This window comes from Oncorhynchus keta, chromosome 31 (assembly GCF_023373465.1).
Source record: "Oncorhynchus keta strain PuntledgeMale-10-30-2019 chromosome 31, Oket_V2, whole genome shotgun sequence".
Taxonomy (NCBI): domain Eukaryota; kingdom Metazoa; phylum Chordata; class Actinopteri; order Salmoniformes; family Salmonidae; genus Oncorhynchus; species Oncorhynchus keta.
In genome coordinates this window covers 22,988,339-23,005,595 of record NC_068451.1, presented here as the reverse complement: position 1 = coordinate 23,005,595, position 17,257 = coordinate 22,988,339, and the positions used below count along the sequence as shown (strand labels likewise).

At 51.0% G+C, this 17,257-nt stretch overlaps 1 protein-coding gene across 2 annotated transcripts in view; it reads right to left on the bottom strand.

Moving 5' to 3' along the window:
* Positions 1-15,696, bottom strand: part of LOC118364091 (basal cell adhesion molecule-like) — a 143,399-nt gene extending 127,703 nt beyond the window's left edge. The window contains exon 1 of one of the 2 annotated variants that reach the window (XM_052489977.1): positions 15,437-15,696. In XM_052489977.1, coding sequence (XP_052345937.1) covers positions 15,437-15,506 — 70 coding nt within the window. In that variant the 5' untranslated portion in view covers positions 15,507-15,696. The remainder of the gene's footprint in view (positions 1-15,436) is intronic. The other variant, XM_052489978.1, reaches the window with a different exon arrangement.
* Positions 15,697-17,257: the final 1,561 nt, after the last annotated feature.

The window sequence follows — 17,257 nt, the reverse complement described above, 5'->3', positions numbered from 1 at the left end:
AGCTCTCCTCCTGTTCCAGCTGTCCTCCTGCTCCACCTGTCCTCCTGTGCCACCTGTCCTCCTGCTCCACCTCTCCTCCTATTCCACCGCTCCAGCTCTCCTCCTGTTCCAGCTGTCCTCCTGCTCCACCTGTCCTCCTGTGCCACCTGTCCTCCTGCTCCACCTCTCCTCCTATTCCACCGCTCCAGCTCTCCTCCTGTTCCAGCTGTCCTCCTGCTCCACCTCTCCTCCTATTCCACCGCTCCAGCTCTCCTCCTGCTTCACCTGTCCTCCTATTCCACCGCTCCAGCTCTCCTCCTGCTTCACCTGTCCTCCTATTCCACCGCTCCAGCTCTCCTCCTGCTTCACCTCTCCTCCTATTCCACCGCTCCAGCTCTCCTCCTGTTTTACCTGTCCTCCTGCTTCACCTCTCCTCCTATTCCACTGCTCCAGCTCTCCTCCTGTTTTACCTGTCCTCCTGCTCCACCTGTCCTCCTGTGCCACCTGTCCTCCTGTTCCACCTGTCCTCCTGCTTCACCTGTCCTCCTGCGGCCTGTCCTCCTGCTCCTCCTCTCCGTGAATAATTTATATAGCACGGTTTGTCAAACAGTGAGGTTAACCATGTCCAGCTAACCATTAACTACATTATAAAACAGAATGAGACAACATTGAACTGGAGATTTGAGATGAAAGAAGAAAAAATAGTAATAATAGTAGTAAATCCCTGCATCACACACACACACACACACACACACACACACACACACACACACACACACACACACACACACACACACACACACACACACACACACACACACACACACACACACACAGAAACACAAACAGCTCTTTAGCTTGGTGAACTCTCTGTCACATTCCATGGGATGACGATAAGATTGAAAAGAACCCCTGTTACACAACAACCATTTGTTGACCACTCCTTAAGCTTACCAGGGCTGCCACTGACTGACTGACGAGGGGCAAACAACTCACTCAGCAAGGGGTGTGTTCAAACACACAACATCCACTCACGCTCTCTCCTAAACCTTAGTCTACCATGTAAAGACCACTCCCAAACCCAGCACTAATGCGAGTCCTGAAACAACCACGTTAGTCAGGGGGGAAACACACAAGGTCCACTAACTGTCTGTCTATGCAGCCTTCCTCTAGTTCCGTCCTCAGCCTGTAGCATGCTGCATGGTGTGAAATGACACAGGGTGGGAGAGGGGAGGGGTTTGTGTTTGAGAAGGGTTCTAAAACTGCTGTTGAGGCAACTGTTGGCGTCTGAGAAGCAACAGCTTGAGAAGCTCCCACAGGACCCAAGACCCAGCTCAGAACAGGCAGACAGACCCAAGACCCAGCTCAGAACAGGCAGACAGACCCAAAACCCAGCTCAGAACAGGCAGACAGACCTAAGACCCAGCTCAGAACAGACAGACAGACCCAAGACCCAGCTCAGAACAGGCAGACAGACCCAAGACCCAGCTCAGAACAGGCAGACAAACCCAAGACCCAGCTCAGAACAGGCAGACAGACCCAAGACCCAGCTCAGAACAGGCAGACAGACCCAAGACCCAGCTCAGAACAGGCAGACAGACCCAAGACCCAGCTCAGAACAGGCAGACAGACCCAAGACCCAGCTCAGAACAGGCAGACAGACAGGGGAGACGGGGGGCGTCCAGAGGGGTTAGGGTTTCTTGTCTGCCGGTAAACTGATCCGCCCCGCAGATCATGGGGTTTTCCACAGACTTCCTAATTGGTATTCCTAATTCTGACTTTTCGCACGTGTGTGTGTGTGTGTGTGTGTGTGTGTGTGTGTGTGTGTGTGTGTGTGTGTGTGTGTGTGTGTGTGTGTGTGTGTGTGTGTGTGTGTGTGTGTCTGTGAGCATGTGTGCATCTCCCTCTTTCAGTCTGGACAAACCAGGAACAACTGCTGACCAAGAAACACAAGTGGGGGTTGCCATGTTGTAGCGTGCAATAGATGGAATATGTAGGCCATGATCCTTCCTCTCTCTCCCACTCTGCCTGACACATATTTATATGTAGCTCTAATAGCCAAACCCTCCTCTCTGTGTGTGCTGAATGCCTAAAAAGCCCCATAGATCCTGAATGAAGGCTCTTTGTCGCAGCATTTTTCTACTGCACTGCCAATCAATGCATCGGCAGCACTTAACCTTATCTTCCCAAATAACTTTTGAATTTTAAATGTTCCTTGCAATACAGCCCCCCAACCCCCATTCCTTCTCCTTTCAAGGCTGCACTTGAAATGACCTACGACCCCCCGGCCACCTCTCTTCACGATCATCATCTTTATCATCTTCCTCCCTTGAGACAACAAAACAATCGGGAACTGCAGTAGCACAATAGACAGCTGTAATCACCCCTCGTCCCATCCCTTGATCTCATTCTCTCTCTCTCATCCTCTCTGTTTCATTCCTCCCCTTAAAACCCCATGAAGCCACTAATGACAAGATAGCCTTGAAGCAGCAACCATGGAGAAATCAAAGGCACTAGTAGTCAGCTTCCTCTCTCCGTATCTCTCTCTGTCCCTCTAACCTCTCTCCCTCCCTCCCCAATCTCACTCTGTCCCTCTCCCTCTCTCCCTCCCTCCCCAATCACTCTCTGTCCCTCTCCCTCTCTCCCTCCCTCCCCAATCTCTCTCTGTTCCTCTCCCTCTCTCCCTCCCTCCCCAATCTCTCTCTGTCCCTCTCCCTCTCTCCCTCCCTCCCCAATCTCTCTCTGTCCCTCTAACCTCTCTCCCTCACTCCCCAATCTCTCTCTGTCCCTCTAACCTCTCTCCCTCCCTCCCCAATCTCTCTCTGTCCCTCTAACCTCTCTCCCTCCCTCCCCAATCTCTCTCTGTCCCTCTAACCTCTCTCCTCCCTCCCCAATCTCTCTCTGTCCCTCTAACCTCTCTCCCTCCCTCCCCAATCTCTCTCTGTCCCTCTAACCTCTCTCCCTCCCTCCCCAATCTCTCTCTGTCCCTCTAACCTCTCTCCCCCTCCCCAATCTCTCTCTGTCCCTCTAACCTCTCTCCCTCCCTCCCCAATCTCTCTCTGTCCCTCTAACCTCTCTCCCTCCCTCCCCAATCTCTCTGTCCCTCTAACCTCTCCCCCTCCCTCCCCAATCTCTCTCTGTCCCTCTCCTCTTTGAACCCTGTAGTGTGTTTACTGTTTAAGACTGTTGTGTTGGATGGAATAGAACAGAAAGAGGGCAGAGAGAGAGAGAGAGAGAGAGAGAGAGAGAGAGAGAGAGAGAGAGAGAGAGAGAGAGAGAGAGAGAGAGAGAGAGAGAGAGAGAGAGAGAGAGAGAGAGAGAGAGAGAGAGAGAGAGAGAATAAAAGTAAGAAAGAAAGAAAGAGAGAGAGAGAATGAAAGAGAGAGAGAGAGAGAGAGAGAGAGAGAGAGAGAGAGAGAGAGAGAGAGAGAGAGAGAGAGAGAGAGAGAGAGAGAGAGAGAGAGAGAGAGAGAGAGAAAGAGGTGAATAAACACTGGGATGAGTGGAAACAGAGAGGGAAGGGGTGTGTCTTAATGAAAAAATAAGTCCTAAAGCTGGGGTCAAACATCTCCCAGGTTGGATTTAAAACATCCCAGGCCAGCACCCTATCCAACGCACACATCACAGCAGGACCTTCCTCCCAGTATCCTCTCTGGGCTGTGCACAAAAGCAGTAGCTCCAAACACAACACAGTAAACATCAACGACTCCCTCCAGTGAGCCACCATTACCCAAAACAACAAAGGTCTAGAGCGAGGGAGGAGAAGAAGGGAGGATGGAGACAGAGGGAGAGAGACAGACAGGAGATAAGAGGGTAAGAGAGAAGTTAGAACAGTGACCAAGTTAATCCAAACTATTAAAGCATGTGTTTATGGATGTGTGTGTGTGTGTGTGTGTGTGTGTGTGTGTGTGTGTGTGTGTGTGTGTGTGTGTGTGTGTGTGTGTGTGTGTGTGTGTGTGTGTGTGTGTGTGTGTGTGTGTGTGTGTGTGTGTGTGTGTGTGTGTGTGTGTGTGTGTGTGTGTGTGTGTGTGTGTGTGTGTGTGTGTGTGTGTGTGTGTGTGTGTGTGTGTGTCCGCATCCCAGCATTCTAATCATGGCTCTAGCTGCTCTTTTTGAAGACCTTTGATGATATTGGGATGAAAAGCTCTGGGGAGTGTTTCTGTGAACCACATCCTCCACTAACTGACTTCAAACTAGGATTAACCACGTGAAACCTGTCATTTCATAACCAGATGCCCACCGTTGCCTGCCTGCCTGCTGCCAATTCACCAACTGGGCTGTTAGAATTTCTCCCACCATGGGGTTTCACAGAGAACAAACCACAGAGAGATAAGAAAGAGCACTCGTTTGGATTTGAAAAGGTTAGGACGACTTAAACCCAGTAACGCTCATCAACTATCATGAGGATTTATGCAGAAAGCTTCATTGTTCCAATGTGGTCTACATGAACCCAGCAGAGAGTAACCACTACAGTGGTATATATCACATGAAAGGAAAGCTGCCAAACCACTGAAATGCGGTGGATGTATGAATGGACCACAGCTCAACCAGTGTAGTACAGTGTCTTGGTGGTGAATGGGGCCCAATAATGTAAAGTGTTGTGTGTTTTTGGATTAGCACCATTGTGTTGTGAAGAGGCAGCACCTCTCTGCCAGAGAAACAATGCTTGAATGCACAGACACTCAGGACGAGCTCCAACCTGTCCATAGGAATACCACTCATTACTATATGAGAGTTCAGCTCCGTCTCCATCTATCTCCCCTCTAACCCAAACCCAGTGGAGAAGCATGAATCACCCAAACTAATAGCAGTCCCAGTGCTCCTGCACCTACAAAGGTAGGACCTTAATTTGAGCCAGTTTTCTACAGCAGGAAAACAATCCTGCAGCAACAGGAAATGGGAATTCTTAAGTGAATTATAATTAATGGACATTTTTGTAGGGGTTGAAACATTTTTGTTAGGGCAAATTAAGTCTGACATTTCAGAGTATAAATTACACACTTTAGAAGCCTTTTTAAAACTCAAATACACTACAAGTTTACATTCCTCCAGAAAATTCTCAGCAACAAAAGAGTGATCAAATTAAGATCCTACATATATCTGTACACCCCCAGGTTAAACGACAAAGGGGGCAAACACCAGCTCGCTCCGTCAAAACAGCCCTTATCGACCTGTCACTCAGAGTGGTGTTAGTTATCATTGTTTAGAGCTGTTGCACAATAAGAGGAATCTATATGGATCGCGTGTGTGTGTGTGTGTGTGTGTGTGTGTGTGTGTGTGTGTGTGTGTGTGTGTGTGTGTGTGTGTGTGTGTGTGTGTGTGTGTGTGTGTGTGTGTGTGTGTGTGTGTGTGTGTGTGTGTGTGTGTGTGTGTGTGCGTGTGTTTGTGTGTGTGCGTGCTTGTGTGTGTGTGTGTGCTAACTTAGAATACCATCAGCACCTCTAACCCCCTTAAAAAGAGCTTGAAGAAGCTCACTGGCTTTTATCTCCACTGGCTAAATGGCAGGCTTTTCATTTCTCTGCCCTAATACCATAATAATTACACATGGCAGTGGGGGGGGTTTGATGCTGACGGGACAAGTAGAAATTAAAGCAAGGAAATGACTGGGGGAATTAAGGAGTTGATAGACAAAGGGTGGAAGCTCAGAGTTTCCTACAGCACCTTGAACTCAGCTGACAGCCTGTCTCCGCGATTCTCTCTGCCACCCTCCTCAGTGACCCACCCCCCACCTCACCCTTCCTCACCTGACCCCACCCTTCTCAGTGACCCCTCTCACCCTTCCTAACTCGACCTCACCCTTCTCAGTGAGCCCCCTCACTCTTCCTCACCCAACCCCATCCCCCCTCACCCTTCCTCACCCAACCCCACCCCCTCTCACCACAAGAGAGCAAGGCTGAGACAGTACAGCCAGCGAACACTTTTAGGATGTGAAAGCAGCAAAAGCACCTTTCTACCAACAAAACCCACCAACGTTGATCTAAAACCACACAACAAATTACAATAGACAACTGCTGTCACGCCCTGACCATAGAGGGCCCTTGTTTCTCTATGGTGTAGTAGGTCAGGGTGTGACTAGGGGCTATTCTAGTTTATCATTTCTATGTTGTGTTCTAGTTTATATTGTCTATGTTGGTGTTTTGTATGATTCCCAATTAGATACAGCCAGTAATCGTTGTCTCTATTTGGGGATCATATTTAAGTAGCTATTTTTCCCACCTGTCTTTGTGGGATATTGTTTCGCGTTTGTGCATCACATAGTCACGTTTAGTTGTTTGTTTATTGATTAATTTTGTTTCAGTTTCAGTTTCTCTTTGAATTAAATATGTGGAACTCAACATCCACTGCGCCTTGGTCCCGTTCTTACGACAGCCGTGACAACTGCTGTACTACACGTGTTTTCCCCGACGACAAGCTTCTGGAACTTACAACACATCAAGTGCCTCAGAGCAAATAACAGGTGTGATACAGTCATTTACTAGTTAAAAAGTAACTTTCCTAAACAGAAATAATCCTCAATCTGACAAATCTTTCTGATCCCTGTCTGGCATGACGTTGTTCTAGAAGTTTGGCTGTTGATGATTCTAACTCTGGGTGACATTGTATGGTATGCCGAGGGAGACATTTCCAACCTGTATGGTTCAACCGGTCACAGGTCAATTGCATTGCCGTCAGTACAGGCATGCAAAGCACACTGGGACGGTCTTGATGTCATCACCGCATATTTGTGTCACACACACTGTGTGGGGTGTTGTGTCCTGTGGTCCTTTTGGTGCACCGTGGAATAGTTTTGTAGTGAGTGTGTAGCGTGTTATAGTGTTATAGTTGTGTGTGTGTGTGTGTGTGTGTGTGTGTGTGTGTGTGTGTGTGTGTGTGTGTGTGTGTGTGTGTGTGTGTGTGTGTGTGTGTGTGTGTGTGTGTGTGTGTGTGTGTGTGTGTGTGTGTGTGTGTGTGTGTGTGTGTGTGTGTGTGTGTGTGTGTGTGTGTGTGTGTGTGTGTGTGTGTGAGTGAGACAGTCTGCCAACAGAGAAACATGCTATTATTAGACAAACGAGCCGGTGGGAGGAGGGGTCGGGTTGAGATTAAGGGAAGATAGGAGAGGGAGCATTCTTGTCCCTTTTTACAGTGAGAGAGAGGCGTACTGCACTAAAGTTTAGGGGAGTGCTGCAGGCGTGTCTTGGACCTGGACTGGTTGCTGTGGAGGCGGGGACTAGTGTTTCATACTGTCCTATGTACAGACTAAAGGGCCAGGGGTGGGGACTGGAAGAGCTAAGAACAGGAGCTCACTTAGCTACAATCAAGGGACCACCCACTGTTGTATCCAGCCTCCTACGTGAGGTACCAGGCCTTCCAATAGCTGGCTTTGGCTTTTAGTACAGACACCTGTTTAGTCTCAGACACACAGTCTACACAGTGGCATCATGAAGGACTGGGCTCATATACACACAGTCACACAGCCCGGAGAACAACTGTCTCAAAGACCAGGTGAAGAGTGGATGGAGGGAGGAGGAGCAGGGGTGGAGAGGACAGGGGGTGGAGAGGACGGGGTAGTGGAGAGGACGGGGGTGGAGAGGACGGGGGTGGAGAGGACGGGGTAGTGGAGAGGACGGGGGTGGAGAGGACGGGGTAGTGGAGAGGACGGGGGTGGAGAGGACGGGGTAGTGGAGAGGACGGGGGTGGAGAGGACGGGGGGTGGAGAGGACGGGGGGGTGGAGGATGGGGTAGTGGAGAGGACGGGGGTGGAGAGGACGGGGGGTGGAGAGGACGGGGTAGTGGAGAGGACGGGGGGTGGAGAGGACGGGGGGTGGAGAGGACAGGGGTGGAGAGGACGGGGGTGGAGAGGACGGGGGTGGAGAGGACGGGGGGTGGAGAGGACAGGGGGTGGAGAGGACGGGGGGTGGAGAGGACGGGGTAGTGGAGAGGACGGTGTAGTGGAGAGGACGGGGAGTGGAGAGGACAGGGGGTGGAGAGGACGGGGGTGGAGAGGATGGGGTAGTGGAGAGGACGGGGGTGGAGAGGACGGGGGGGTGGAGAGGACGGGGGTGGAGAGGACAGGGGGTGGAGAGGACGGGGGTGGAGAGAACGGGGGTGGAGAGGACGGGGGTGGAGAGGACGGGGGGTGGAGAGGACGGGGTAGTGGAGAGGACTGGGGGTGGAGAGGATGGGGGTGGAGAGGACGGGGTAGTGGAGAGGACGGGGGTGGAGAGGACGGGGGGTGAGAGGGACGGGGGTGGAGAGGACGGGTAGTGGAGAGGACGGGGGTGGAGAGGACGGGGGTGGAGAGGACGGGGTAGTGGAGAGGACGGGGTAGTGGAGAGGACGGGGTAGTGGAGAGGATGGGGTAGTGGAGAGGACGGGGGGGTGGAGAGGACGGGGGTGGAGAGGACGGGGGTGGAGAGGACGGGGTAGTGGGGAGGACGGGGGTGGAGAGGACGGTCTAGTGGAGATCTGAGAACGGTGTGGTAGAGGTTTAAAGGAAAAAGGGATGGAGCGGGAGAGACTGAGGGATGCAGAGAAAAGGAGGGATGGGTGTAGAGAGACAGAGGGATGGGTGTAGAGAGAGGGAGGGATGGGTGTAGAGAGAGGGAGGGATGGGTGTAGAGAAAAGGAGGGATGGGTGTAGAGAGACAGAGGGATGGGTGTAGTGGAGGGAGGGATGGGGTAGAGAAAAGGAGGGATGGGTGTGAAAAGGAGGGATGGGTGTAGAGAGAGGGAGGGATGGGTAGAGAAAAGGAGGGATGGGTGTAGAGAAAAGGAGGGATGGGTGTGGAGAAAAGGAGGGATGGGTGAGAGGAGGGAGGGGGTGTAGAGAAAATGAGGGATGGGTGTAGAGAGAGGAGGGATGGGTGTAGAGAGGGGAGGGATGGGTGTAGAGAAAAGGAGGGATGGGTGAGAGAGAGGGAGGGATGGGTATAGAGAAAAGGAGGGATGGGTGTAGAGAGAGGGAGGGATGGGTGTAGAGAGAGGGAGGGATGGGTGTAGAGAAAAGGAGGGATGGGTGTAGAGAAAAGGAGGGATGGGTGTAGAGAAAAGGAGGGATGGGTGTAGAGAGAGGGAGGGATGGGTGTAGAGAAAAGGAGGGATGGGTGTAGAGAAAAGGAGGGATGGGTGTAGAGAAAAGGAGGGATGGGTGTAGAGAAAAGGAGGGATGGGTGTAGAGAAAAGGAGGGATGGGTGTAGAGAGAGGGAGGGATGGGTGTAGAGAAAAGGAGGGATGGGTGTAGAGAAAAGGAGGGATGGGTGTAGAGAAAAGGAGGGATGGGTGTAGAGAGAGGGAGGGATGGGTGTAGAGAAAATGAGGGATGGGTGTAGAGAGAGGGAGGGATGGGTGTAGAGAGAGGGAGGGATGGGTGTAGAGAAAAGGAGGGATGGGTGTAGAGAGAGGGAGGGATGGGTGTAGAGAAAAGGAGGGATGGGTGTAGAGAGAGGGAGGGATGGGTGTAGAGAGAGGGAGGGATGGGTGTAGAGAAAAGGAGGGATGGGTGTAGAGAAAAGGAGGGATGGGTGTAGAGAGAGGGAGGGATGGGTGTAGAGAAAAGGAGGGATGGGTGTAGAGAAAAGGAGGGATGGGTGTAGAGAGAGGGAGGGATGGGTGTAGAGAGAGGGAGGGATGGGTGTAGAGAGAGGGAGGGATGGGTGTAGAGAGAGGGAGGGATGGGTGTAGAGAAAAGGAGGGATGGGTGTAGAGAGAGGGAGGGATGGGTGTAGAGAGAGGGAGGGATGGGTGTAGAGAGGGAGGGATGGGTGTAGAGAAAAGGAGGGATGGGTGTAGAGAGAGGGAGGGATGGGTGTAGAGAAAAGGAGGGATGGGTGTAGAGAGAGGGAGGGATGGTGTAGAGAAAAGGAGGGATGGGTGTAGAGAGAGGGAGGGATGGGTGTAGAGAGGGAGGGATGGGTGTAGAGAAAAGGAGGGATGGGTGTAGAGAGAGGGAGGGATGGGTGTAGAGAAAAGGAGGGATGGGTGTAGAGAGAGGGAGGGATGGGTGTAGAGAAAAGGAGGGATGGGTGTAGAGAGAGGGAGGGATGGGTGTAGAGAGAGGGAGGGATGGGTGTAGAGAAAAGGAGGGATGGGTGTAGAGAGAGGGAGGGATGGGTGTAGAGAAAAGGAGGGATGGGTGTAGAGAGAGGGAGGGATGGGTGTAGAGAGGGAGGGATGGGTGTAGAGAGAGGGAGGGATGGGTGTAGAGAGAGGGAGGGATGGGTGTAGAGAAAAGGAGGGATGGGTGTAGAGAGAGGGAGGGATGGGTGTAGAGAAAAGGAGGGATGGGTGTAGAGAGAGGGAGGGATGGGTGTAGAGAGGGAGGGATGGGTGTAGAGAGAGGGAGGGATGGGTGTAGAGAGAGGGAGGGATGGGTGTAGAGAAAAGAGGGATGGGTGTAGAGAGAGGGAGGGATGGGTGTAGAGAGAGGGAGGGATGGGTGTAGAGAGAGGGAGGGATGGGTATAGAGAAAAGGAGGGATGGGTGTAGAGAGAGGGAGGGATGGGTGTAGAGAAAAGGAGGGATGGGTGTAGAGAGAGGGAGGGATGGGTGTAGAGAAAAGGAGGGATGGGTGTAGAGAGAGGGAGGGATGGGTGTAGAGAAAAGGAGGGATGGGTGTAGAGAAAGGGAGGGATGGGTTTAGAGAAAAGGAGGGATGGGTGTAGAGAGAGGAGGGATGGGTGTAGAGAAAGGGAGGGATGGGTGTAGAGAAAAGGAGGGATGGGTGTAGAGAGAGGGAGGGATGGGTGTAGAGAAAAGGAGGGATGGGTGTAGAGAGAGGAGGGATGGGTGTAGAGAGGGGAGGGATGGGTGTAGAGAGGGAGGGATGGGTGTAGAGAAAGGGAGGGATGGGTGTAGAGAAAAGGAGGGATGGATGTAGAGAGAGGGAGGGATGGGTGTAGAGAGAGGAGGGATGGGTGTAGAGAAAAGGAGGGATGGGTGTAGAGAGAGGGAGGGAGGGATGGGTGTAGAGAGAGGGAGGGATGGGTGTAGAGAAAAGGAGGGATGGGAGGGATGGGTGTAGAGAAAGGAGGGATGGGTGTAGAGAGAGGGAGGGATGGGTGTAGAGAGAGGGAGGGATGGGTGTAGAGAGAGGGAGGGATGGGTGTAGAGAAAAGGAGGGATGGGTGTAGAGAGAGGGAGGGATGGGTGTAGAGAAAAGGAGGGATGGGTGTAGAGAGAGGGAGGGATGGGTGTAGAGAGAGGGAGGGATGGGTGTAGAGAAAGGAGGGATGGGTGTAGAGAGAGGGAGGGATGGGTGTAGAGAAAAGGAGGGATGGGTGTAGAGAGAGGGAGGGATGGGTGTAGAGAAAGGGAGGGATGGGTGTAGAGAGAGGGAGGGATGGGTGTAGAGAGAGGGAGGGATGGGTGTAGAGAGAGGGAGGGATGGGTGTAGAGAGAGGGAGGGATGGGTGTAGAGAGAGGGAGGGATGGGTGTAGAGAGAGGGAGGGATGGGTGTAGAGAGGGAGGGATGGGTGTAGAGAGAGGGAGGGATGGGTGTAGAGAAAAGGAGGGATGGGTGTAGAGAGAGGGAGGGATGGGTGTAGAGAGAGGGAGGGATGGGTGTAGAGAAAAGGAGGATGGGATAGGGTGGGTAGAGAGAGGAGAGGGGGATGGGTGTAGAGAAAAGGAGGGATGGGTGTAGAGAGAGGGAGGGATGGGTGTAGAGAAAAGGAGGGATGGGTGTAGAGAAGGGAGGGATGGGTGTAGAGAAAAGGAGGGATGGGTGTAGAGAAAAGGAGGGATGGGTGTAGAGAAAAGGAGGGATGGGTGTAGAGAAAAGGAGGGATGGGTGTAGAGAAAAGGAGGGATGGGTGTAGAGAAAAGGAGGGATGGGTGTAGAGAGAGGGAGGGATGGGTGTAGAGAAAAGGAGGGATGGGTGTAGAGAGAGGGAGGGATGGGTGTAGAGAGAGAAGGAGGGATGGGTGTAGAGAAAAGGAGGGATGGGTGTAGAGAGAGGGAGGGATGGGTGTAGAGAGAAGGAGGGATGGGTGTAGAGAGAGGGAGGGATGGGTGTAGAGAGAGGAGGGATGGGTGTAGAGAAGGAGGGATGGGTGTAGAGAGGGGAGGGATGGGTGTAGAGAAAAGGAGGGATGGGTGTAGAGAGAGGGAGGGATGGGTGTAGAGAAAAGGAGGGATGGGTGTAGAGAGAAGAGGAGGGATGGGTGTAGAGAAAAGGAGGGATGGGTGTAGAGAGGAGGGATGGGTGTAGAGAGGGAGGGAGGGATGGGTGTAGAGAAAAGGAGGGATGGGTGTAGAGAGGGATGGGTGTAGGAGAGGGATGGGTGTAGAGAAAAGGAGGGATGGGTGTAGAGAGAGGGAGGGATGGGTGTAGAGAGGGGAGGGATGGGTGTAGAGAGGGAGGGATGGGTGTAGAGAAAAGGAGGGATGGGTGTAGAGAGAGGAGGGATGGGTGTAGAAAGGAGGGATGGGTGAGAGGGAGGGATGGGTGTAGAGAAAAGGAGGGATGGGTGTAGAGAGAGGGAGGGATGGGTGTAGAGAAAAGGAGGGATGGGTGTAGAGAGGGGAGGGATGGGTGTAGAGAGGGAGGGATGGGTGTAGAGAAAGGAGGGATGGGTGTAGAGAGAGGGAGGGATGGGTGTAGAGAAAGGAGGGATGGGTGTAGAGAGAGGGAGGGATGGGTGCCTAGAGAAAATGGAGGGATGGGTGTAGAAGAGGGAGGGATGGGTAGAACCGCACTCGGGATGGGTTATAGAACTCAGGGATGGGTGTAGAGAGTAAGGGATGGGTGTAGAGAAAAGAGGGATGGAGTGGAAAAGGGATGGGTAAATGATGGGTTTGAAAGCAGAGGGACGGATGCTCAAATGGGGGAGATAGAGAAAAGGGATAAATAAATCACAAGGGATCTACCGGTGTAGTGAGAGGCCTAGGGATGGGTCATAAGGGATGGGTGTAGAGAGTAGGAGGGATGGGTGTAGAGAACAGGAGGGATGGGTGTAGAGAGAGGGAGGGATGGGTGGCCGAGAGGGATGGGTGTAAAAGGAGGGATGGGTGTAGAGAAGGGAGGGATGGGTGTAGTCCGGGAGGGTACAGGGATGGGTGTAGAGGAGGGAGGGATGGGTGTAGAGAAAGGTGTAGGGATGGGTGTAGAGAGAAGGAGGGATGGGTGTAGAGAAATTTAGGAGGGATGGGTGTAGAGAAAGGCTGGGATGGGTGTAGAGAAAAGGAGGGATGGGTGTAGAGAGAGGGAGGGATGGGTGTAGAGAAAAGGAGGGATGGGTGTAGAGAGAGGGAGGGATGGGTGTAGAGACACAAGGGATGGAAAAGGGAGGGATGGGTTAGAGAAAAGGGATGGGTGTAGATTTAGACAAAAGGAGGATTTTGGCACCGGATGGGTTCAAAACAGGATGGGTGTAGAAAGGGAGGGATGGGTGAAAAGGAGGGATGAAAAAGGGATGGGTGTAGAGAAGGGGGGATGGGTGTAGAAGGGAGGGATGGGTGTAGAGAAGGGAGGGATGGGTGTAGAGAAAAGGAGGGATGGGATGTGAGAGAGGGAAGTCCATGGGTGTAGAGAAAGGGAGGGATGGGTGAGAGAGGAGGGATGATAGAGAAGGGGGAGGGGAGGGATGAAGGAAAGGGATGGGTGAGAAGAACAAATGGGTGGAGAAAAGGAGGGATGGGTGTAAAATATGGATGGGTAGAGAAAGGGAGGGATGGGTGTAGAGAGAGGGAGGGATGGGTGTAAAAAACATTTACGATGGGTGTAGAGAGGGAGGGATGGGTGTAGGGATGGGTGTAGAGATAAGGAGGGATGGGTGAAGAGAGGGAATGGGTGTAGAGAAAAGGGATGGGTGTAGAGGCAATGAGAGAGAGGGATGGGTGTAGAGAGAGGGAGGGATGGGTGTAGAAAATGGGTGTAGGAGGGATGGATGTAGATGGGAGAGCTGATGGGTGTAGAAAAAGGAGGGATGGGTGTAGAGGTTAGAGGGGGAGGGATGGGTGTAGAGAAAAGGAGGGATGGATGTAGAGAGAGGGAGGGATGATGGGTGTAGAGAAGGAATGGGTGTAGAGATGGGTGTAGAGAGAGGGAGGGATGGGTGAGAAAGGGATGGGTGTTTCTTGGAGGAGGGATGGGTGTCTTGGAGGGATGGGTGTAGAGAGAAGGAGGGATGGGTGTAGAGAGTTGGAGGGATGGGTGTAGAGAAAGGGAGGGATGGGTGTAGAAGGGGAGGGATGGGTGTAGAGACAAGGAGGGATGGGTGTAGAGCAGGGATTGGGTGTAAAATTTGGGGTATTGCTGAACACCAGTCAGTTAAACTCAGATAGGCAGAGATCCAGATTGGGGAGATAAAGAGGGGGATTTTTGATGGAGGAAAAAAAGAGAAAGACAGATATTTTTTTTTTTTTTTGTTAAGATGATGAGTGAGAGGCAGTGGTGAGGGAGGGAGAGCAATAGATAAGTATAGAGAGAGGGGGAGAGAGAAAGAGAGAGATGCAGTGCCTTGGCCAAATGGACACACCCCACCCTAAAAGACCAAACAGCCTACAGAACCGCACTCGTTATTTATAGAACTCAACATGTATGTAGCCTAGTAACCTTTTTATCCATACGAGACAAGAGAACAGTGGAGTGGAAAAACTAAATGATCGCGTTTGAAAGCATGAAACGTTGCTCAAATGTGGGGCAGATAATGCAAACTATAAATAAATCACAAGGTTCGTGTTATCTACCGGTAAGGTTGTGAGTAGGCCTACCCTTAATTCATAAAGGCACACATATCAATCAATTTAATAACACTCAGTATAGTCCGAGGCACATCACACCCCATCCAACGCATTCTGAACAGCTCGCTCATTGATCATAGATCACATACATAGCGGTCATTCCGGCCGAGACAGGCCGCCGGGGCTCAGCTACAGGCTACTGCAGTCCGTTGTGCGCTCGGAAGTGCACTCTACTGCAGAGCAAGGGGTTCCCACACGACTACAAAGGAAAAGTGCGGTCTGGGTTAACCCCTAAAACATCTAACGAATTTAACATGATTCCGTCACTTTGTTCAAAATGTGCTGCGCCTCAAAGAGTTGGCCTACATGTAAGTATTTTTTATCTAATAATTTAAAAATAGTTCACTGACAAGTCCAGCATTTCTCCAGACACAACTGCCGAGATTTTCAAAGTCTCGATTTACACCTGTTATTTTGGCACCGACTGGCAGTCAAAAACAGGTTGTTTTCACATAAAGCGGGTGACAAGAACAAATTGCCAAAGGAAACAAAATATGCACAAGGTACAATAAAGTTGTATAACCCACTAACGCATGTAAAACACTTTCGTAATGTGATACGCAGTCCATAGCCTACTATGATATAACGCACTGCGATAGTTGAAGGAGAAACAACCGTACAGGCAATGAAGAGATTCATAGCCTCCAGCCAAGAGGAACCAGCAGCAGTGGGCGAAAACAACATTTACTTTCTAATATAAAACAGACGGGGACGCGTGGAATCCAAGTCTTACCTTGCAATGAAAAGCACAGCAGCAAGGTGCACAGGAGAGAAGCGCGTCCAAATGCTACCATCCCGTCCATGGCTCGATCTGTAACTTTTACAGATGTATTTAGCTGTTTTTCTTGAGCTGTTTCTGTCTTTATGTATTTGTGGCAGCAGCAAGTCTTCAGTCGTCCAGAGTTGTTTCTCTCTCTCTCTCTCTCCGTCTCTCTCAATAAAGCGAGCGCTATCCCCCCTCTCTCTCACAACCAGAAATCTGATGCTTGTGGCAGTCTTGGTTGATGTATTTCCACAAAAGGTGACCCACGCCCCCTCCCTCGCGCTCTCTCTCTCCCGCTACACCTCAGTTGCCCTGAAAAGACTTGCTTTACTATTCACATATGCGTATATCGATGGTGGCGGTTTTTGAAAATTTTAAATAGATTTTCAAAAACAACATTAACACCGAAGTGGAAAGTAAAAACTCTTGCCAACTCCAACCACTATTTCTTGTTCCTTAGCCTTCAACGTCTATTATTAGATTATTACAGATAATACATTAACAATATAGGCTAATGACATATTTTTTATTTTCATTCATAACCAACAATAAGAACAATAATACACAGCCTACTACCTTGTTAGTTAATATCAGCTGTGGATAAAATCAGATTCAGAATCATATAGTTGAAAATCTCCAGTCCATTCATATTCTGCATTTTTTTTTATAGCCTACACACATTAGTCTCCCTAGCCCAGCATAGCCTACACACAATAGTCTCCCTAGCCCAGCATAGCCTACACACAATAGTCTCCCTAGCCCAGCATAGCCTACACACAATAGTCTCCCTAGCCCAGCATAGCCTACACACAATAGTCTCCCTAGCCCAGCATAGCCTACACACAATAGTCTCCCTAGCCCAGCATAGCCTACACACAATAGTCTCCCTAGCCCAGCATAGCCTACACACAATAGTCTCCCTAGCCCAGCATAGCCTACACACAATAGTCTCCCTAGCCCAGCATAGCCTACACACAATAGTCTCCCTAGCCCAACATAGCCTACACACAATAGTCTCCCTAGCCCAGCATAGCCTACACACAATAGTCTCCCAAGCCCAGCATAGCCTACACACAATAGTCTCCCTAGCCCAGCATAGCCTACACACAATAGTCTCCCTAACCCAACATAGCCTACACACATTAGTCTCCCTAGCCCAGCATAGCCTACACACAATAGTCTCCCTAGCCCAGCATAGCCTACACACAATAGTCTCCCTAGCCCAGCATAGCCTACACACAATAGTCTCCCTAGCCCAGCATAGCCTACACACAATAGTCTCCCGAGCCCAGCATAGCCTACACACAATAGTCTCCCTAGCCCAGCATAGCCTACACACAATAGTGTCCCTAGCCCAGCATAGCCTACACACAATAGTCTCCCGAACCCAACATAGCCTACACACAATAGTCTCCCTAGCCCAGCATAGCCTACACACAATAGTCTCCCTAGCCCAGCATAGCCTACACACAATGATTCTACCCACAGTAGGCTAACAGACAATAACAACCCAGCAGACTAGTTTAGTATACTCATACGATTCATTCCTAGACATGTAATCCATTCTCCTTCAGGCATTTTGCTTACTAACCCCCATAGGCAATTCATGGATATGGGAGGGATAAGTGGCTTATAACAATATAATTCCAACTTGAATTCATTGAGTGTGCATTCTGTGACCTGGAGTTGGTTTTGGTTCAATCTACTATACACTGGGAGGTTAGGAAGTATATACAAAGTCTGTGAACTACGAGACCGAGTGATCTGTGTAGGATGTAGGCTACTGTGGAG